Source organism: Ipomoea triloba, chromosome 15, assembly GCF_003576645.1.
Source record: "Ipomoea triloba cultivar NCNSP0323 chromosome 15, ASM357664v1".
Classification (NCBI taxonomy): Eukaryota; Viridiplantae; Streptophyta; class Magnoliopsida; order Solanales; family Convolvulaceae; genus Ipomoea; species Ipomoea triloba.
Window position 1 is genome coordinate 12,962,762 of NC_044930.1, and position 23,579 is coordinate 12,986,340.

At 34.7% G+C, this 23,579-nt stretch overlaps 2 protein-coding genes across 2 annotated transcripts in view; both read right to left on the reverse strand.

Annotated features, from left to right (window-relative positions):
- Nucleotides 1–4,467: 4,467 nt before the first annotated feature.
- On the reverse strand, nt 4,468–18,589 carry LOC116005713 (DExH-box ATP-dependent RNA helicase DExH3-like). Its single transcript, XM_031245953.1, has 12 exons — nt 18,531–18,589; nt 16,459–16,654; nt 14,208–14,453; nt 13,614–13,765; nt 13,445–13,532; nt 11,509–11,751; nt 10,321–10,509; nt 9,970–10,129; nt 9,746–9,876; nt 7,648–7,884; nt 5,462–5,656; nt 4,468–4,802 (listed from the first exon to the last, which is right to left on the reverse strand). The coding sequence occupies exons 1-12, from the start codon at nt 18,587–18,589 to the stop codon at nt 4,548–4,550; spliced, it is 2,151 nt and encodes a 716-aa protein (XP_031101813.1). The 3' UTR covers nt 4,468–4,547.
- A 2,888-nt stretch (nt 18,590–21,477) lies between these two features.
- LOC116006473 (DExH-box ATP-dependent RNA helicase DExH3-like) overlaps nt 21,478–23,579 on the reverse strand; it is a 6,363-nt gene continuing 4,261 nt past the window's right edge. The window contains exons 7-9 of the mRNA XM_031246859.1: nt 22,918–23,070; nt 22,714–22,824; nt 21,478–22,460 (exon numbers count right to left, since the gene is read on the reverse strand). Of these exons, the coding sequence (XP_031102719.1) occupies nt 21,990–22,460; nt 22,714–22,824; nt 22,918–23,070 (735 nt within the window). The 3' untranslated portion in view covers nt 21,478–21,989. The remainder of the gene's footprint in view (nt 22,461–22,713; nt 22,825–22,917; nt 23,071–23,579) is intronic.

Genomic DNA, 23,579 nt, shown 5'->3' on the forward strand with positions numbered 1-23,579 from the left:
TGCACTAATCTTTTAATCGAATAAATGTACACTTTCAAATATTATTTTTTATAATTTTATTATTTAAATATATAATAAAAATTTTTTATCCGTGCATCGTACGGGTAATTTACTAGTTTACTAGTCTATATCTATACTATATATAAAAACATTATATTCCTCCTCCAGAAATTTTCCGGCCCAAATGTAGGGGTATTTTAGTAATATAGTAATAATAATAATAATAATAATATTAAATATTAATAATAGTTCCGAACTGGTAGAAAACCAGTGGGGTTTTTTGGCGCAACATTGTATATTTTTGCACTCTCTTATGGGTTCAGATATTCAAAATCTAATGTTGTAAGTATATATATTGCAAAAGTTGGTCAGATAATTAAGTTCTACTATTAGATATCTTTTCTACACCATTAACATGTAATATGCATTTTTATTATATAATACTTGACATTATATTTATTTTTTAAATTATTTCTTCTTTATTTTTCTATGTTTATTTTAATAATAATATAATTATCTGAGTTAATTACTTTTTTAATTTGGTCTATACTTATTAGGGGTTGGACACTTTTAGTCCGTCATAAAAAAATTTGCCACATTTTGGCCACTCTTATTGTGACGGTGCCACTTTTGGTCCTCCGTCTAAATTGCGGTATATTGAACGTTTAAATGAGGGGTTTTTTCTCAGCCTTTAATTAGCCCTCTCCTTCCTCTCAATTGCTTGAGAGAAATGATGGCGAACCGAATTGAACCTGGCCACAGGGCCTTCCTGAACTGATCCCGACGGCGAAGAAGATGATGCAGAAGCGAAAGACCCCGCCGAAATCTATCATGCCCAACAAAGCTGTTATGATTTAAGATATACCAATAAAGATGAGATGGTGGAGAAAGATTGGTTGCAAATGGCTGCAAACTGTTCTTATTTGAGAAGCCAATACTGTCGGAAACACTGCCTCTAGATACTACAACTACTAATGCGGAGAAAGTAGCCGGCATTAGGTTTTCTTAAACGATGACCGCTTTTGTTAGTATTTTTGGTCGGCAACTACATTTCTCGAGTCCCACCATTTCTTCCCATCTGTTCTCCTGCACCTCCCTAACTTTGGATAAGTTGTATTGGAGAATACCAGATGGAAACTGCCAAAATATTAACACCACTTCAATTCTAATTATAGATTTGCAGACCTCATTTATTTATCTAAAGAAAAAGCCCTTTATTGCACTACATAACCAGCACAAAATCAAGATAATGTCTTTGACAATATGTGCAGTCATACCATGAAAAGGACAGAACTAAATTACCTCATCAAAAAGCACAATTTCAAAGAAAGTCAAAAATTTAATTAAACTGGTATCCTTACAAACCAAGATTCTGTTGTGGAAGATGGTGTGAAAAGACATGGTTTTAGCACATACAAGATTGTGCTTGGATTTTAAAACTCAAAACTGAAAACCCATGCAAGGAAGAAACAGTTTTTAATTTCCAAAAAAGCCATAAGCAGATCAAATCTTAACCCAATTTAAAAATCAACTCAAGTTTAGAGGCGGATAGCCAGGGAATCATTTCCCTTCCAAAACGAGGAGAAGCTGAGTATTTGCTTGTCAGATTCAGAGACTGGCTTGGCATTAGATTTCAGCATTGCGGCTGTGGAAGTTTTAGCAACCTTGGTTTCTCTCCAGTCATCTTCACCAACCGTCGCAAACCGCTTTTCCTATTTGAGAAATCTACCAGATCCACACAGCGTCTGCTTGGTCTCAACATAAAAAACAGTAGAGGAAACAGCTACAGAGAAAACACAGCAGTTGAGGGAATTTATCGGCTAGGAAATGCGGATGATTAAGCAAGAAAAACTTGGTCATAATAATTGCGACCGCGGCCAACCGGCGAGCAAGACTGCAGGAGCAGCGGAGCGGCTTTTCACTTTCCAGATTTGAGATTTCGATTGCGATTTTCGAATTTCGGTCAGGTTGTTTCAATCCTTTTTGTTGTTTGCCTTGTCTTGCTTGCTGATTAACTGATTTTGCTTAATTGCTCAATATCTTGTGTGGTTTATTGACTTTATAATGTCCATGTGACAAGCGAAAATTTGAATGTTCGGAGCAATCAAGGCTTTTTCATTCTTTTTAGAACTAGATTGATAGATTTGAAATATAGAATTCTCCAGCATAGCTGAAGCCAAATAAGATTTTCAGCTTGTGAAATTGGATATGGATGTTTATTTCAATTGTTCACTTGCTCTGATTTGCTTATTTTTGGAAAAATATGTTTCCACTTCAGCCAGATTGTTTGTATGTATGTATGTAGGATTCATCCAACTATGGATATACTTCAACGAAAAGCTTTAATGAACCCAAACAAGGATTTTGGGGTGCACTTGCCAGGAAAGCAAAATCCATTATTAATGATGATATTGTGGACCAACAACAACATGAAGCTATGGGAAGAACAAGGACACAGCAGATGTCTGATACCACAACAAGGGATAAGGTCAGAAATAGGTTTTGAAAGTCAGAAACTTATTTAACATGTGAATAATTTATGATTTTAGTAAATTTTTCGCTCCTGGAGCAGGGTGCTTGTCAATTGATCAAATGTTCCATTTCATTGCTACTCACATTTTAGGTAGATATGTAACTGTTATTCATGACTTAATCAATTTTTATTCAGTTTTTGTTCATAACAAAAAAAGTTTGAATTTGTTTCAATTTTTTTGCATTTTTCTCTTTTGTAATTTTTCTTCGGTTCGCGGTTTATTTATACTTTGATAGGGCCCCACTTATTTATCAGCACAGGGCCACGTAAATCAAAAGTCCGGCCCTGTATATTTGTATACCTAGTGGTGTATTTTTTGGTGATGCGTACCTAATGGTACATATTTGTGTTGTGCAATTTTTTAACATTGGGTGGTGTATATATGCATACCTAGTGGTGCACCGGCACTGACCGCACGTTAAGGCGCGACCACACCTGAACTCTACTATATATATATATATATATATAGTTAAGATCATATGAGATCACTTGTTTAGGTAAGATTGTGAGATCAGATCTTGTGCATCCATTTAATAATTTAATGGTCTAGATTGATTTAAGATGCTAGTTGAAGTGTGCGCGAACGGTAATAAAATGTGTGCGAATGATGATTAAGTATGTGTGGACAGTGATTAAATGTGTGCGAACGGTGATTGATGTACAAGGTTTGATCTAAAAATGTGTGCAAACGAAGTGTGTGTTTATGTCAATCAATCTAGACCATTAAAAAATATTACATGGATGCACAAGATCTGATCTCACGATCTTAACTAAACAAGTGATCTCATTATTGGAACCCTACCCTATATATATATATATACATATACATATATATATATATATACATACATACATATATATATATAGGGTCATGTTCAGGTGTGGCCGTGCTCTCCCGTGCGGTTCACACCACTCAATGTTACGAAATACACCACTCAATGTTAAGAAACACACCACACAAATATGCACTGTGGTGTGTTTCTTAACATTATGGTGTGTTTCATTGTGGTGTGTTTCTTAACATTGAGTGGTGTATTTTGTAATATTGAGTGGTGTGTGACCGCACGACCGCACGGGAGAGCACGGCCGCATTTGAACCAAAATCTATATATATATACATATTATATATATATATATATATATATATATATAATATATATATATATATATTATATATATATGTATGTATATACATACATACATATGTATATATGTATACATATACATACATATGTACATATGTATGTATGTATATACATACATATGTATATATATATATATATATATATATATATATATATATATATATATATATACATATATATATACATATGTATGTATATACATACATACATATGTATGTATATGTATACATATACATACATATGTACATATGTATGTATGTATATACATACATATGTATATATATATATATATATATATATATATACATACATACATATGTATGTATATACATACATATACATACATATATATATATATATGTACAGGTCCTTAATCAGGTTTAGAACCATGTCCCAAGTGAGAACGTAAGGATATATCCAAACCATTGATCTAGTAGATCTAACGGTTGAAATAAACAAAATTTTGTATTACCTCCCCTATAAAAAGTGTGGACACATCCACACCCTCCATCTTGAAAAATCAAAGGCTAGGATCTTACCATTACTAAACTTTCAAATTTGTAATAATTATAAAATGAACCTAGCTCTTAAAAGTTTTCAATAATTACAAAATTTTGACCCGTGTTTTTTTATTAAAACCCTCAACCATTGATAAACCCTAATAGACGGCTGAGATCAGTCATCACTTTTTACAAGAGGACCTATCCCACTATTTATGGTGAGACAGGTCCTCCCTCGCTCATGGCCATATTCTTCATCATCCCAAATTTTAAGTTGAAGACAAGAATATAAAAACTATTAGCACATAATATTTAACATTTGAACATTAAAATTTCCAAATAAGAATATTTCACATATAGCATGGATCTCTAGTAACATTTGAAACATTTCACACGACATAAAGAAGAGTAACTACTTACAGCCAATGGTTCTGGTGGTTGAAGAGCTGCAGAGAGAAATTCTGCAATACTTCCAACTTGCAAACTCTTTATTTGCAGGCAAAGAGAATTGAGAGGAGTTCTTAGAAGTTCAGGTAATTGATACTCTGCAAAAGCTTCATAAACACATTGTGGGTACAAGTTGTAGCACTCGCCTGACTGCACACGACCAGCCCTACCCCTTCTCTGAAAATCATAATAAAAGATGGTTATTTTGCCTGGTGTATGTTGAGGGGGCACTTGGATAGTTAGATAGTTGGCATATACCCATAGAACTTAGTCAAGATTAAGGTTCAGATGCTCCATGTCATTAAAAATAAAAACAAACCAAGAAATGGTTTCTTTGGATAAGCATAGATGATGTTAGGCCTGAAAATAGTGTGGGTATGCAAACCTATTAAAATGCTTCACCTATTCAATGGGATTTTTATTTGACAATGTTTACAAAAGTTAACAAATCCTGAAAAACACTGCAGCACAAGCTGCACGGCAATAACATTGTTGCCCAAAAGCATGCTTTAATATTTCTATATCAACACCAGCAAATACATTGACATAATACTAGTCTTTTTCCCTTTTTTATTGGTAAATAAAGAAACAAAAAGAGAACAAAGGGCAAGTTGTAGGCTGTCAAATGTAAAAGTAAAGCAAATTTTTTGAGAACAAAGTACAGCTTAAGACCAAGTCATTCTGCTATAGCAAGGCAATCATTTAGAACCCTTTCATTTTTACATTTGATGGGCAACAAAGGGTGATGTAAAGTAAGTTATTATCAATAAGGTGATACTACAAACAGAGTAGTAACTTTCTCATTACAGTAAAGCACAAGTGGAGAAAATAATTACCTGTCTAGCAGAGGCTTGTGATATCCACGAAGGTAGCAAACAAGGTGTATTATTGAGTGCATCATAAGTTGTCTCCTTTGCTTTTCCACAATCGACTACGAACACTACATCATTAATAGTAATACTCGCCTCAGCCATATTTGTAGCAAGTACAATTTTCCGAACATTTTGAGGTGGCCTCTCAAATATGAGTTTCTGTTGGTAAAAAAATCACAAGGGAATAAGTTACAGTGTTTTAATGGATCTGCAACTTGTGTATAAAATATATTAAAGAGAGAGAGAGAGACGAAGAAGGTGATACACACCCAGAATCAGGCAAATCAGAATACATAAGGAAAGGCTTAACGCAAGGGATTTGACAAGAATAAAATCAAAGGCACAATCATATCAACAATATCTCCTTTTCCATAATTATTTATTTCCTAGCACTATAAATTAGAACCTCTAGATGAGAGTAAATCATCCAATCTTTATCCTTAGTCTTTAAGCTTTAGAAGCTGGGCAAGAGCCTAAAACTCTTGTTGGGGAAAGTCTTGTGACTTCCTGTTTCTCTTCTTTTTTTTTAATTTCCAGTCAATAAAATTACGTCCTTGTTCTTATCTCTAACAGAAGGAAAGATGAACATGAAATGCACACAAGTCATAGGCTATATTTGCATCAAGTATTATTTTACAAACACTTTGAAGTGGCTCCTCAAATTTGAGTTATGTTGGTAAAAACTAAAATCATAAACCAACTAACAAGGAAATAAATTTCACCGTTTAAGGGATCTGTGACTTGTGCATAAAGGTACAGAGAATAGAAAAAAATGAGATGCACTTAGATCCCATGGACTATGATAAAATACCTGAATTTAAAAAATGGCAATGTCAACAGAAAACATAAAAAGCTGTCACTACAAGTAAAGAATTCCATAAAATGGATTAGGCCAAATTTAAAGGATTACATAGGATTGAAGTCAAATCTTTAGGACCACAATACCAAATCTCACAACTTAACTATCTCCTTTTCCCATCTTATTCTCTCAATTGCTGAAAATGAATACGAGCAATAAAACCAGTCCATTTATCAGCTAAAAATACAAATAAGCAAAATAATCATTCAACAGAAAACTATAAATATAGAGTGAAGGGATTAGAAAAACAATCAACAGTTTGCAAGAATCTAATAACAAAGTCAACCGAATCCTAGCAAGACATCAAGCAGAAAGCTTAGAATTATCTCTAAATGCTAATTGGCTTGGAATGCTCCATAGAAGAAGAGAAGATGATGAAGATGAAGACAACAAGGCCAGTTACTTAGAAGTATGTCTTGTTCTACATCCCTTTCCTATCTTGTAGAAAAGGATCCTATGATCCTAAACTAATATTATCTGCAATTAGAAGTTTGTCTTGTTCTGCATGCCTTTCCTATCTGATAGCAAAGCATCCTATGATTCTGAACTAACATTGTATTGGGTAGAAAAACCCAAGTTTGTCCATTAATAGGATATATTGAATTAGTGTCCTGAATTCATTTCTTTTATGTAATATAAATTGTAGGGCTTTATTAATAACCATTGCTTGATCTTAACCAATGGAATGGACTAGATTCCTAGAGATGATAGTATGGACTATTATCTTTCCAAGCAAAATGCTCTATAGTATATGAGAGCGAAGAAGTTGTTGGTTGAATATAAAGCCCCTTAAATTGATGCACAGTTGCAGACAGTTAATATTTGGGAGCAATTAGAGAATGCAGCAGGATCCCATTTTGGGGGAATGAGTAGAAGCGATAACAAGATTGTTTTCAGAGTGGAACATCTTTCACAGTCCAAGGAGGCCATAATATGTGGCTCCCCAATAGATAAGTAGTAATCTGAAACTGGAGGCAGACATCATCAGAAACATAAAGTCTCTGAAAAAAAAATGGAATGAAATATACCATGAAATGATTGGAGCATTGTTAAAATCAACTTCAGTTGTCAAATAAGGCAGTTCAAATTTTTTAGGTTTCCAATTGTCAAGAACATAATAATAGCAACAATACTAGTTCTAAAAAAAATATGAAAGCCATAAATACTAACACAGCACCTGGAAATCTAACCTGTCAAGATAATGGAAATATTCTCTTCACAGTGATGAGAAAAAAAACTACTACGTATAAAACTAAAATCTAACAAAAGAAGAAAAGAGGGGCAGTTTTACCTGCTCTGAAGTTGCCATTGAACCATGGCATGTAAGCACCAATACTCTGTTGGGGTCACCCAAGAGGGGATGAGCTTTAAGTTGATCCCTCAAACAGCTAATATCTTCCCAACCAGTCATAAATACTAACACAGCACCTGGTCTCTCCTTTCGACATATATGACACAAGACAGCCTTATATCCTGTCGTTTCCAGTACATCTTCAAGAAAATGAGCTCTTACAGGGTATGTGAAGCCCTACAATTGTTACATGCCCCATTAGCCAAAACCATTCATATATGCTCAGTTTGCCAGAGGGCTCTACATTGTACGCCCTTTAATTAAATTAAATAACAAAAAATAAGGAGAAGAAAAGCACAAAACACTATCCAGAAGTATTGATGCATTGAATTTGTGCATGCATAGAAAAGCTGGAGGTCTTATTGGAGTAAATTATTATTAAAAAAAAAAAAAAGAAACAAAAACAAAAAAAACTTGGATCACAGATCAGTGGCGTCCAAAGCTTTCGTTTCAGGGGAGGGTCCGGTCCAATTTCAAGTTTTCAACCGGTTAGATTCAAAATGGCCCGGTTATCCACTTGAGGGGGAGTGTTAAGAGTCCCAAATTGATAAAATAAGAGAGAATATATGGGTTTATAAGGTCATGGGTTAGACGAGCTAATTGGTCGGATTCCATCTTTTAGTGTGGTTTGGCTCATGTGCATTATAGCCCAATTGAGTGACATTGATCCAATCTTAGATTATAACACTTGTAAATATGTATATATGTGTGTACTAAGCCACTGGATTACAAAGATAATAAAGAGCATAGCGTTTCAGCAGGGCCGGTTTTTTGATTTGAGTGGCCCCGTGCTGGTAAATAAATGAGGCCCTATCAAAGTATAAATAAATTGTGAATTGAAGGAAAATTACTAAGAGAAAAATGCAAAAAACTAAAACAAATTCGAACTTTATTTATTATAAAAAAAATCTAACATAAAGCAAACTAGAGATCTTTTATTTAAAAAAGAGATGTCATTCTAATGATGCATATGAATTTTCATTACAGTCAGTTGTGAACAAGATTATAAATGAAATAATCCTTTAAACAGCTATTACCAAGAAAGAGATTCACCTTTTGCTCTCCATCTTGTGCTTCAACACAGGTATAGGAAAACATGTTTGATAGCCCCTTATAATACACTTTCAGACCTCTCGACCTCTCGACCTTCAGTACTTTTACAACTCCTTTGCTTAAATAGAAAGAAACCAAGTAAACCTTAACTAAAGGGATTTTGGGTAAGGCAACATTACTTCAAAAAGGAACTCCTTGTTTACCAATTTTGACTGCAAATTATATCTTTATGAAAAATAATACAAAAATATCAGGTTTAATCTATTTCTAAGTTCTAACCGCAGTAAAATAACATCTTATACATGTAAGATAACCATTTTCATATACTTCCAACTACAATAACATAACATCTTAACAATGGTACGGTAACAGACATGAAATTCAAAGAAAACATGAAGATAAAAGACAGAATTTTTAAAGGAGACAACTTTGTTCCATTTCAGAAGTTCAAATATCTGCCCTATAGTGTTCTAAAAAAGAAAAGTATTATCGAACTTATCTAAGCCTCACAAGACGCCAGTCGCTTCTGGCCTTCCGCAGCTCCTCGCCTCGCCCTCGAAGAAACAGACAGATGCAGAAATACGGAGGGACTGAACGAGAATGTTGCGGTGTAGAATTTAGATTAGAGGAAAACCTAATTCTGGTCCAAATTAATCACAAATATATATACTATAACTATTGGGCTGGATTAGGGGCCCCCAAAATTTTGGGGCCCTGTGCTATTGGGCTGCTTGCACAGCCCAAAATCCGGCCCTGCGTTTCAGAAACTTTCTTTACTATTAACATGTCCCACATCATGTTTTATGTATGTATGTTAGAGAGTTCACTTGTAAATAGTAGCCCATTGTAATACTTAATAAACACACACACACACACATAAAAAAAAATTAAAATTTAAAAAAAAAAAAAATCCTCCCTTTATATTTATTTTGTTTATTATAAGAATAGTTGGCAACTAAGAACTTAAGACAGAACAAAAACTTACTGGAATGTGAATCGTTGGTGCTCCTCCAAAATAACCGGAAAATAAATCAGCATTAAGAGTAGCACTCATTAAAATCAGTCTCAAATCTCGCCGTCTTGGAAGAAGATCCTTTAGCACAATCAGTAAGAAGTTTGCAATGAGAAAAGAGAAGAAACCGCACAACAAAATCAAATTGAATACTCTTTTACTTGAGAAAGAGTAAACCAGATATGTTAACTCATTACCTTCATTCATGCCTCGCTCATGAATCTCATCAACAAAGACATGGGTAATACCATCAAGATTGCGATCACTCAATAGCCGCCGTAGCAAAATACCACTTGTACAAAAGAGAAGATGTGTATTTTTTCCTTTCATCCCCTCCAATCGCACTTTATAACCAACCTATCAAAAATTTTATGTGAAGGACAGCAACTAAATAAAGAAATTTTCAAATTGGAGATAATAAGCCAACTAAAAAAGATCTGAAATTCAAAAGACCTATGCTTCACAAAAAGAGAACTACTGCTCAACAAAATTGGAGTAGAAACATAAAATGATAAATAAATAAACAAATAAAAGGGAAAGTAGCATACAGATTCTCCAAGAGGTTCACCCCTCTCTGTAGCCACTCTTTCTCCAACAGCCATTGCAGATATTCTTCGAGGCTGCGTGCAAATTATGCTACAGAATGCACCACGACCAGATTCAATTTCAGATTCCAAAATGTACTGAGAGAGTTGGGTAGTCTTACCACATCCAGTCTCACCAGAAATTACCACAACCTGTTTTAATACAGATAAAGTAGGATATCTTAATATGCAAATAGATTTTGAAAATCAAGGAAATGTAATCTATTCACTGTTACAATATTGAATATCCAGATGGATTTTGGAGAGTGAGACAATAGAATCTAATCACCATTACAATTTTGAATAAGTAAACAAATTTTGCAAATACAAATTTCAAAATACATTCACCCTTTTCCTTCTTCATATTAACAACATGCACAACGAACTTAGAAACCTGGCCTTTGTTGTGTTTAACAATAATTTTCTTCAACAATATATAAACTATAGCAAAACGAAAAGTTCAGGGCCCTAAGCTAATTCTTCAGTGTCCTTTCAGTTATAGAATGTGCTCACATTTTCTCCTCAAATTACAAAAAAGCTCAAAATCAAGATAATAGAATCTTATAAGCCTTTTCAGTGCATAAGTGCAATCATGCACTTCTTCAAATGCACGAACAACTAGAACATTTTCTCATCAGCTTTAAGGTGGAAGACTCCTTAACTTCAGAGAAAGTCAACAAATTAGTACTCTATCTGCTCCTTCCCTTAATTCCATAAAAAATTTCCTCTTAATAATTTCAAAAGTTTTCCTACATTAAATTCCTACAGTGCCCCTTTCCTTAGATTGAAATCAATGATGGATTAATGGGAAGTGTGAACACTGCAATTATGGAAGACAAGAATGAAAGTAAACACTGTAATTAATGGTTAACACTTAACAGTGCATTAACTACAGTTTTCCTAAATCCATATTCCTGCCTTCCTAGGGGAGATTTTTTGTAGGACAGGGGGGAGTAGTAGTTCTAGACCTTTTCTGTTCCAAACATTAGCTATTACAAAGGGAAATAAAAAGCTTTAGAACTTCCTGTCAAAGCAACTATCAAATCAACTGTAGGAATAACACTAGCATTGGGACAGCAAGAATATTCAATAAAAAGTAAGCACCAAACATGCACTGACTCAGAGAAAATAGTGTCAGTCCTGTAATCAAACCTGATTGCAAGCAATTGCTTGAAGCAACCTTTCTTTTTCCTTAAATGATGGAAGAGATTTCCGAAAACCTATCATTTTGTGGCCTTCAGGTGACTCCTGCATTCCATCAGGACAAACATTCCCAAGTAAAAGGATTGAATGAGAAAAACGTAAATCATCAATTGAAACCAAAAAGGAAAGGTAAATATTGCTTGTAAGGCAACTGTTATAAGGTAAATGCCCAAAGAGATTCCTGAACCTATTCTAATTGAGCAATTTTGTGGTGTGTATCTACATTCTACATATCTTCTGCAAAAGATTCCACAAACATACTAGGCTTCAATCACCATGTTGAGAAGATAGGATCTGGATGTAGATCTACATAGGTTGAAGGGGAAAGTTGCACTTAATCAACATTAGAATGCTATACTATTATCCCAATAATTTGGAGTAATTTGACTGCAGTCAATTAGAAATTGTTTGTTGTTGAAACATCATAAAGCAAAATCAGGAATGTTTCCATTAGTATAGTGTTTGAGATAGTGGAATGATTTAAGGAGTATTATTAGGTAGTGGATCATTACCTAATATATAATATTATGGTAGTGGAGTCTTGTCTCTCCCTCTCTCCTATATAAATATGTATAAGTCTATGAAGACGAAGATACAGAAATATAAGAATTATAACCATTTCTCCATCCTTGGTTATTCATTTAGTTTCTTCCTAACTGGCGGGTGGTGTTATTCTCCACCCGCCAGACCTTGATTCTTCCAAATTCAACATGGTATCAGAGCCTAAGATTCTAGGCTATTTTCTTTCTTTCTATTTCTGAAAAAAAAAAAAAAAACACCATTTTTCCGGCGATACATGGCTGCCCACTTCATTCCGACGCAATTCTAGCTAGTGTGTGAAGAAACTACCACCACAGCCTTACTCGGACCCTCGTCGTGAGGCTTCGCCTGAAATCCGGTCGCCATCCTCCTCCGCACGCGCCTCCACACGCCACCGCACCGGAAGTTGCAGACTGTTTTCCGGCTATATCTCTCTCCTCCTGTCTCCGATCAAGGTGCCGTTTCCTCCATTGGGTTCGTCTCGAGGAGACGCACCTAGCAGTGTTTTCAGATCCTTCATCTCTGCCAGTCAACTCGCCGGTCAACGGCCAGTCAATGCCGGTCAACAGTCAACTCCGGTCAACTTCGCCGGCAGGCCATTTCCGACAAGTTTTCCGGCAGAAAATTGTGTCGTTCTTCTCATCTTCATGATCCCGTTCCATCATGCTGTTACTGCTTCCTGTCTTCATCTCTCTCTCTCTCACTTTCAGCACAGCAGAATAGCTCCAGCAGAATAGCTCTAGCAGCAGCGGCTAGGTTCTCCTCAGGCAACAGCAATGGCGACCTTTAGTGGCAACTAGATCTCAGCTTGCTAAGGGGGGAAGAAATCCCTCCAAGAAACCTTATTGCATTGTTCTAAAGTTTTTTGCAGCAGGCTGCTGCAGTTTTGCAGCTGGAATTATTGGTTGTTTTATAACTGCATTTCATTTTGGTGTGGAAGTTTATAGGTTGCTGTTGGTCTGGGTAGATGGCAGCATTATCTGCTGATTTCTGTGAATTTGTTGGTAATATTGCAGTAGGTTTGTCTTGATGATGAAGCTGATAAGGGGAATAATTGGGTAGTAGGTTGTGTTATTTGGTTTATTTCATTTTAACACAAAGAGCTATATCTTTAAATCTGAAAGAATAATAGTATGAAAACTTTAACAGTGTGCATATTCCAGGTCGAAGGGAATTGTCATTGAATAATTTGAAATCTTAGTAGGAATGTAGGATGGATCAGACAATGACATTTCCATTTGCCTTAATTTATGTATTTCTTCTTTTAATAAAATCTCATCAATGTGAGATGAAACCGTGGCAAAATCAAGTGAAAGTTAATGTATCACGTAGGAGTGAAATTTACCTCCCTTTGAGGCCGCTTATCATCAAGATCTGGTCTGTAGTTCGGAAGAGGAACCTTGCTTATAACCACTACTTTCCCATAAATTTCACTGGGAAAAGGAGACGAAGTGAGTAAGGTTCTCCAGAATTGACATGACGATAACGAGAAGCAACACAATATAGAAGCATACCTGTATAGGCCCATCCTTTTGGCGAGGTTAGATATTTGCTCATAGTCTCTTCTATCCCTTTTATCTCTAGATACAACTTCTTGTTCCTCTCTGCGCGATAGTAAGCTAAGTTTCCATTTCCACTCGTCAATGTTGGCAACTGATGATGATGCCTACAATTAATTCTTGCTTTTAGAATCACTTGCCTTCATAGTTTAAATCTATCCAAGTCTAAACAATAATAAGTTTTTACATTGTTTCATCAAGTATTAATGTAAACATAATCGTTAACTCCATTCATGTGTTAGGTAATGAGTCTCACTATCTAAATTTACAATTAAAAAAAAAACATTTTTTTGCCAAACAACATCACCCAATTCATTCCTTAAACTCAATAATTGAATATTCAAAAATAAAACTTAATGTCATTCCTTTGCATAGATGTCATTCCTTCAAATGCTGTAGCAGAAGACTATTTTCCAACAATTTCAAGATTCAACTTTCAAGCTTATTTTTAAAAATAAAAATAAAATCTTATTTTTCAACTAATAAAACAGAGGATGGGAAAATTGGGGAAAAGGCAAAAGAGCTAAAGTATGATAAATTGAAAATTACCGGATGGGACTCGTAATCGCATTCGTATTCGTCATCAGAAAACTGCTCAACGGCGTAGCCACAAAAGCGGCGTTCCCCCAGCCAGAATACCCTCCACTGGGACCTGCATAAGTTCACATTGCCGCTAGAAAGTAAAGCACGCCGGCAGATATGTGAACCGACTATTCGGACTTCGTGGGCCGCAGGGTACAAGAAAATAGCTGAGAAGTGAATGTGAAGATCTTCTGGTGCATCCCAAGAGAAACCCTATCCTGGAATGCATTTCTTATTCTCTCATGGCGGGGTTTTTGCTTTGTGAGAGTTCTGTCCTGAAAACTGAAGAATGTCCTTAAACCTCCGGGGTTAAACTTGATAACTTTTTTTTTCAAATTTATCGATTACTACGGTTCGGTTCCAATTCAAAACTGTTAATTTTAAGTTCAATGTTTCAGTTTAATCAGACCTGAATCGCTATGAATACAAAAAATTTGATTATTCATAATGAGTCAAACTCAATAATTTAGATTATTTTAGAATGAGCAAAGTCATATATTTCAATGAATAATTATTAATTTATAATGAGTCATGCATGCCGATACAAAAAAAAAAAAAAATAACTGATGTTATTATTTTTTTGAATATTATTGAATGTTCTTTATTATTTTTATTTTTTATTTATATGAATGTTTTGTTTGATAACTTACACATCATGATTTTTTTATAATATTGTAGTTGTTTGAATAATATTATTTTAAAAATATTATGTAATAATAATAATAATATCATTATTATTGTTATATATGAGATTTATGTCTTTTAAACACATGTTTCTTTATAATCCTTAAACCAACCAAACAGTATAATAACATTCTTATACTTTATTCCTTCAATGAACCAAAAAATAGAATACAGTTCATGTTTTATTCCTCGCCTATTCCATTTTTCATTGAATAATACTCCTATTTCCGTAACAGTCAGTTTGTTATTTCTATATGTAGTTCAGTCTCCATTCCTTTAACTTCAACCTAAACAAATTAAATGAGTTGCGACAAGTAGATTAACTTTTATCGCAATGAAGAATTATGAGTATTACATAAAGTGTTTAAAAGCATTTGTATTGTGCAAATTTTGGCTATCATGTTATTTCAATAAAAAAAATTCTTTGCACCAGGTAATTATTTGTGACTAAGTAACTAGTTACTGCCAAAGGCCTTGTGGTCAAACGGCATAGTTGTGGCTCTCCCAAGTGAGAGGTCAGGTTCACGGATACTACATTGTAACATAGTCAAGTAACAGTAGATTCAATTGTTTATTTATAATGGATGACAGTCGTCTACATATAACTTGTTTCTATTTCAATTTGCACATTAAAAAAAAGTGAGAAAAAAAAAACCAGGAAATAAAAAAAAGTGAGAAAAAAAAATCCGGAAAATGATTTTCGGAAATCATTTTTCGGGCTTTTGGTGTTTGGCAACATCCGGAAAGTGTGGTCAATGGAAAACATTGTCCGTTGACCACGGAAAATGAGCTCATTTTTTCCGGAAAAGGACTTCCGGACAAAAAATTCGGAAGTCATTTTCTGGAAACGAAAAATGACTTAGTACGAAGTTATTTTGTAAAAAAAAATAAAAAAAATGACTTAGTACGAAGTTATTTTGTAAAAAAAAATAAAAAAATATTTATAATTTCTAATAAATATTATTAGTTTATATATTTTTATATGTTAAATAAAATAATAAAAATATATAATTATACATTTCTACTCATTTTCCGGAAAATGAACCAAACACACACAGACAGTTTTGCAGAGTACCGGAAAATGAACCAAACACACACAGACAGTTTTGCAGAGTACATCCAAACACCGAAAATTGTGAGCATAGATATAATATGTGCAGTCCAACTATCAGCTTATCCTTTTAGTTGAGATTGAGCACACACTTTAATTTGGTATCAGAGCCATGCAAAATGTCGCATGTGAGCATAAATATAAGCTTGTGAGCATAAATATAATATGTGCAGCTAATTGTGCAGTCCAACTATCAGCTTAGACTTTTAATTTGGTATCAGAGCAATGCAAAAGGTCATGGATTCGAATCTTCGCGTCACCCAAAAAACCGCACACGTTGAGGGAATAATTGTGCAGTCTAACTATCAGCTCAGGCATCATTCCCTCAATGTGTGAAGTATAATTTAGGGTTGTATCATTGATCAAAACAAATATAATGTATAAATAACATATCAAAGCAAAAATAGCTATTAAAAAGTATACTTCAACTTTGCTAATTCGCTTTGGTTGCTTTTTCAGCTTTGCTAATCCGTTTTGGTTTGGCTTCTTGAAATTTTTGGCATCATTGCTGGTGAACTCGAAGGTCGTCAACTGATCCGAACTTCTGATTACAGGTACTGCATTTTGCCACAAGAGGTGTGCTGATACTACGATTGTTTGCCATTTTTTATCCAAGTAGCTGAAAAATACAAATAAAAAATGAAAAGCCTTAGTGTGTTCTTAGATCAAAGTAAGGGTTCAAACTCTAAGCAATTAAGTGTTGGAAATTTCAATTCCAGTCAAGGTAATAACGTTTTCAAGAAGGGAGGTAATGTTGATTTGTATCAAAAAATTAAGGAGCTTCATTCATGGGCAGATTAATACTTGGTCAAATATGTTATGGCTGGGGTGAATTATGACTTTGACCAGGCTATAATGCAATTGAAAGCAATAGTATAGCTGATGATCATAATGTATAAAACTACCTGAAATGAGGGTTTCGCCTGCCTAAGAGAGTGAGCTGTTCCGCCTGAGAGAATCGGTGTCGGTGTCCCAAAATAGACGAAAAAGTGTTTTCAGCATGAATTGAAGGTGTTCCAAATAGAATTAGTCTAACTTATTAATACTAACCTAGCACAAACTCCATTATATTAATTTATTTATTTATAATTATTAGATAAATATAAAGTAAACACAAAATGTAATAATTAATAAAATTAGCCATAAAAGTATAACTATATAATAAAAATTATTAAATAAAATATAATAAAATAATGTATAAAAATTGCACTTATCAGGTGTGTTACAGTTGTATCAGAGCTTAGGTGGATCTTTGTTTTGGGCTATAGAATTAGTTAGGCTCTGCTATACGGGTGTTACAGTTGGTATCAGAGCTGAGGTGGATCTTTGTTTTGGGCTAACAGTTGGTATCAGAGCTGAGGTGGATCTTTGTTTTGGGCTATCAGTTGGTATCAGAGCTGAGGTGGATCTTTGTTTTGGGCTATAGAATTAGTTAGGCTCCGCTAGAGGGGTGTTACAGTTGGTATCAGAGCTTAGGTGGTATCTTTGTTTTGGGCAATAGAATTAGTTAGGCTCTGCTAAAGTTGGTATCAGAGCTTAAGGTTATAAAGTCTTGGAAATAGAGTTGGGTACGTTTCTTAGGCCTCGGTATTTTTGCTTTGATGATCATGATCGTGGTGATTTTATACAGAAACCTAGTTTTGATTTACCAGTACGTAATGAAAGTTAGTTCTTTAATGATTCATATTTTGGGAATAAGATTTTTTATTTTAATGATTCTAAAATAATTTGTATTTCTGGAAAACGGTTTTAAATTTTACTTTTGTTTAATCTCTTCATTTTCAGCTATACTTTGATTTCAGACCTAAAATGGGTTACAAACGTCAGCAAAACAACTATTAAGGCCCAATGTAGTAACTTGTAAATTGGAGTTGGATTCGTGGACAAGCTCCGAGCACACAAGGAAAAATGCCAGAAGTTCCTAGAATGTAAACCAAAATCACATACCAAGGCCACCAAAGCTGCTAACCCTCCTCCTAATGCTGCTACCTAAAGCTAATGGTAAAGGCTTTCTATATTTTGTTTACTTCAAATCAAAGTCTCTTATCTGATGTAGCTTGTGACAGACTTATTATGCTAATAGGTTGTGTAGCCTAATCTTTCATATTTCCTGTTTCTAAATAGTACTGCACTCAATTTTATTTTGTTTTCTACCTTGTTTGGCTTTCTATATTGTTTAGTGCAAATGATTGGTTAGTAAGCTATCATTTTAGTTAAGGTGTAGACAAATAGTGAAATAGGCCTTATGCAGAAAAATGTCAAAAAATCATCAATAACCTTGATTACTAGGCCACAGCTAAGGGTGAGCATCGGTTGATTTTGGTCGGTTTTCTATTAATAACCTTTTGATTTTAAATCAATTTGAGCAGGTTGGGCAGCATTTGAGACCGGGATTTGTATCTTTGACCCAAGACTATATCAGACACTCATCTAGAGCGAGAGTATTCCTTACCAAGATCACAATGACAAATTGATTGCTCACCTCATCTTCAGACCTTGGTGTTGGCAGTGGCACAGCATGGTGATTAAACCTCTGGACATTGTACAATTCCATGACCTTATCATAATTCTTGGCCCATCATTGTTGGGCTTGCCATTTGTTAAACATCTCACTACTGTGAAGGAATAAAGAAATATTACGAACTGTAACTAGTAATCATTTATAGAACCCCAAATGATGAAACACATAATTAGAAAATAAAAATAAACATTACTTTAAACAAGCAACCTTGTTTAGTTATATTCATAAGAGATATTTGTATTTACCAACATCTCAATATCCCATATACGTATTCATATTTTGAATATAAGACAATCAATGTAGTACAAACTATTTGTTTGTCCAGTCACAATAGGTTTAGGAAGCATTGAAAATATTTACAGTGATAGAAAGAGATGATTATTGCATCTATTGGATGTCAATAACCTTGCAATATAGTAGCAGCATTAGCCTTTGACTATGGGTTCATAACAGGTTCAATCTCCAACCTCCTCAAATGTACCAAAATTTATCTCATTGGACTTAATTTTAGGGAAAAAAAAAACCCTGAAACCACCAGAAAGCCAAAGCTATTGAAGCCCTTCTTTTCCTATTAGGTAATATGAAGTAAGTCTTCCTCTGGTCGACTTATCCCTCTGCTCTGCCTTTGGTTATATACCTAATCAGCTACCTGTATCAGTTGATCCTCGTTCTTCCTTTCTTAAAGGGAGGTTTGTATATAAACTAATTCCTTATGTCATGTATTCCCGATTAATACAGCCTTAGATGCTTCAATTATAGATTTTAGTATTGAGGTTACACCTATGGATTATTTCTCCTCACCTTTCATTCATTATTTCCTTTCTTAATGTAACCCGAGAGTTAGGAGAAAGGCTTCCCTTTCGCTTCTACAACTAAACTCTTTCCCGATCATTCGACTATCAAAGGTACCTTAACAACTTATATTCCACATTTCGTTACTGAGTTCTTGAGGCGACTGAAGGGTGTACTTCAAAGCCCCTTGTGACGAATCCTGGGTATGTCTAGAGAGGAGCGGAATATACATTCCATCGAAGCCTAAGAGTGGAGTTCTAGAAAGGACAACTAGAGAGGGTGGAGAAGTGCCAAACCTTCGTGGATTGATCATGATATTTGTTTGTGCTAATCTATAAGAGTTTCAATTAGCCGTTGCTTGTTCGAGCACATTTCTACCTGCAAGAACAAAGGCCTAGAGCCTTAGACCAACCCCACACCAAATTTTGCAAAATTCGGTGGGTTAGTGACCCACAGTAGCAACTTAACAATCGAAAACATAGCCAGGCAAACATCCATTACGAACCCAAATCAAACATTAGGCAGTGTCATGTTCAAAAAGAGTATTAAAACACTTCCATCACATTTACCATCGCTCCCACGAAAAAGCACATTTTCTCTCTTATTTGAAGAGAAAGAAAATGACAAAATTCCCATCCAATCAAATATTTTCTCCCCAAAAAGGAAAGAAAATGATTGATAAAATTAATCCACCATGACTTTGATATCAAATTAAAGCATGTGCTCCATCTAAACTAAAAGTCTAAGCTGATAGATGGACTGCACATATTATATTTATGCTCACACGAGTGCACAATGCATTGTGCATCCTGGTCCACGATATAAATCGCCAAATTAAAGGGTCCAAGTTACATTTTAATGATTGGAATTAAATTTTGTGGACCGTATGACTTGATTTGGATTGAGCTGAAGTTAATTCGAAAATAAAGGAATAAGATAATGGGCTGAAATGGATCGGCCGTATGATTTGAATGCAAAGGTGGGTTTCAATTGATGATTGGGCTGCGGCTGAATGGTCTATTTGTATTAAAAGGCATTGGCCTTTTGTCTTGTAGCCCATTGGGGCCTTATGGTTCTTAGCCCACTGTTGGGCCTTTGGCTTTTAGGGCATGGCCCATCACTTTGTTAGGGCTTTGGCCCCTTTAGTTGATTAGGCTAGATATTAGCCCTTATGAGTTTGTAAGGTTTAATGCCTCTTGTATCTTGAGCCATGGGTCACTTTTGGACTCATGGCGTTTGTAAGGCCATGTGCCTCTTTTAAATTCAATAAAGGCTATGAATTATATTATTAAAAAAAATCTTGCTCTAAAAAAAAAAAAAAAAAAAAAAAAAGTGTCTCAAATGTTGTTTTGGCAATGCGATTGGACCATGTAACGACGATGACTGTAATCAACGTTGCTTTCAAAGTGAGTGCGACAAAGGAGGCAAATGCAAAATCATGAGTTCAACACCATATTGTCACTGCTTCTGCTAGCAATCCAAACCTAAACCTCTCAATTTATTGTGTTGTTTGGTCTTCATTACCCAATTCAATAAAAATATGAAAATTCATTATGCTTGAGCCTATTCAAATGGTTTGGATCTATCCATTATTATCGTGATTTTTATAACATTTGAGCGATTAAAAATTTAACATGCTATATTCTGTTGAAAAGAGTCATGGACAAATTTCTAGAGTGATAAATTAATTGGCACATGTCATTAAATTTCGATACATTTCTCAATCTAGAAGCAAGTATATGTCAAACTAGATTAGAACGTAAAAAGACACTGTGAAAACGTTTATGCATTATTCAAAACTCTCTAGAATTGGGTGGGTATTTATAAAATATTTGAGTTAATATTTAGATATTTAACAATGCTTTAAATTTTGTAAAGTAAACTATATTTTATTGACTAAAAATAATGACAGTAAATTAGGAACCAAAAATAATACACCAATCGTAATTTGAATATGCAAATAAAAAGTCAACAACTCGTAATTTGAATAAAGCAACCATAATTTTTGTGAATGAACTAAGGAGAGTACTTGTTTTTGAAGAAAATGATCATTTTATCTTATGCTCATAGAGATCAAAAATATATATGCAGAGTATATGTGAACATTATTGTGACACTTACAATCATGATTTCGAACAGAACAAGTTTTTATTTGAAATAAATATTCATCACTTTTGCTGCTCTAATCGACAAAATTAGACCACATACACTACAATCTTGGTATTTACTAGTTCACAGTATACCAATTAGTGCTATTCTGCTCTAATCAATAAAATTAGACCACATACACTACAATCTTGGTATTCACTAATTCACAGTATACCAATTAGTGCCATTCTGACACAAAATAGCAATCTCAATTGAATTGATCCAACTATTCGCCTAGGCTCTAAGTAATGTGAAACAATCGATCCAACTATTCGCCTACTCTCTAAATAATGTGAAACAATAAAAAAAGTTGGTACATGCCTCTACATTCCTGAATTCCTGTACAATGGTATAACCCTATAAATATTTCTGTGTAAATTAATAAGTGGCCTTGTTCTATTGACGAGCCCAAATATGACTATCAAGATTCAGACATTTGGGCAGATTGCAACTTGGGTTCGGGTTTATTAGTCATTCAGCTACAGCCACCATGTCAACTTGAGCGTCGTTTTGACCTCCGACGCTTACCGAGGAGTTTCAGCATGTTGTCGGTCACGTCGGGTGGGGAATTGTCGTCTTCTTCACCTTTCTTGTCACTAGTGTGAGTTAACCATGCCAATGCCTCGATTGCAGCATCCTTCTCGGCCAGAGCTTTGTTTCTCTTTGGTTTACCCACGAACTGCATTCCCTTGAACTCCACCAGTGCCCTGAACTCATTTGTCTTCAGATGCTTTGTTTTATATTTTGGAGGGTGGTGCCCAGCTCTCATCAAAAGCGTTTGCAATAAGCTTTTGGGGTTTGTCCCATCCTTTGTAAACCGGTCATTGTTACTAGACTCTTTAGGCTTCTTGCTCTCTCGCCCAAACACAAATCGTCCTTCACATTGATCCCCCGCCACCAGTTCCTGAACTGCAAGCATGAGGTATTTACCTTCCTTGTGCATGTCCTTGCCAGGATCCTCGAGCTGCCTCATTTCAGACGAGAGTAAGTAAAGCTAATGTGAAACTCATTTAACTGCAACTTATACACAAGAAATAGCATCTTAACATATTAGGCCTTTCAATCGATAGCAATCATGTCTATCATAATGTTTAGTTATTAGTTAATATTATTTCTCGTAGCTGAGAACCTCACGAAGAATGGGATCTCATAGCAAAGTAAAACATCATAATCAGATATTTAGGAAAGGAAAAGCATTTCTTGATTCTTAGCAATACCTTCTTTTGCACAAGCTCATCAAGCTGCTCTTTGAGGTTCATGTAACACTCGGCCAAACTGGGATCCATGAAGAATTCTAGATAACCATCCAACATTTTCAAATGCCCAGCCTATACGACAGTGGAATCGCAAGTTATAGGAGAATATTCAGTTCATTAACAATGATGTATATTAAATTAATCGGATTAGGGAAAGAGTATTACCGTAGCACCATTGCCAAGATTACCCCCAAAAAGGATTAAAATTGAATCAGATACTCCAGTAGAATCGCGTATGAAGACAGTATTGACCTTCACCTTTTCACCGAACACCAACCAAGGGTATGGAATTGTTTGATAGCGTGCATTCACAGAATTCTGAAATAAAGTCATTGAGATTATCAGGAAAGAAACTTTTAGGCAGCAATTTATTGAGCTTAAAAGAAATTTATAGTTTGCACGAACATGTTTGGAATATGAAGCAAGACAACCATAACTCCAAAACCCATGCATACTCAATACAGAAATAGTCTCCCATGACTATTGTCAATAAATCTTTGTGTTCCCTTGCTACTAAATTTTAGACACATGAAAATTGTGTCTGAAAAAGTTTGAAAGTGGATCAGGAAACTTGACCATATTATAGTAACATAAGAAATAAGTTATACTCAACTCTAGCTATACATTATTATTTATTCTGGCCCTGTTTCGTAAATAATCAGCCTATCAGCCAATTTTGGCTTATTTGATCACTATTAGTTGTTTGGTTAATAAGCTTTTTGTAACTCCAAAATGCTAAAATTCAAAAGGCTACTCAAAGCAGCCTTTTCAATTAGCTTTTTGAGAAAAGAAATTATACAAAATAGCTATCAGGTAACAGCCAATTT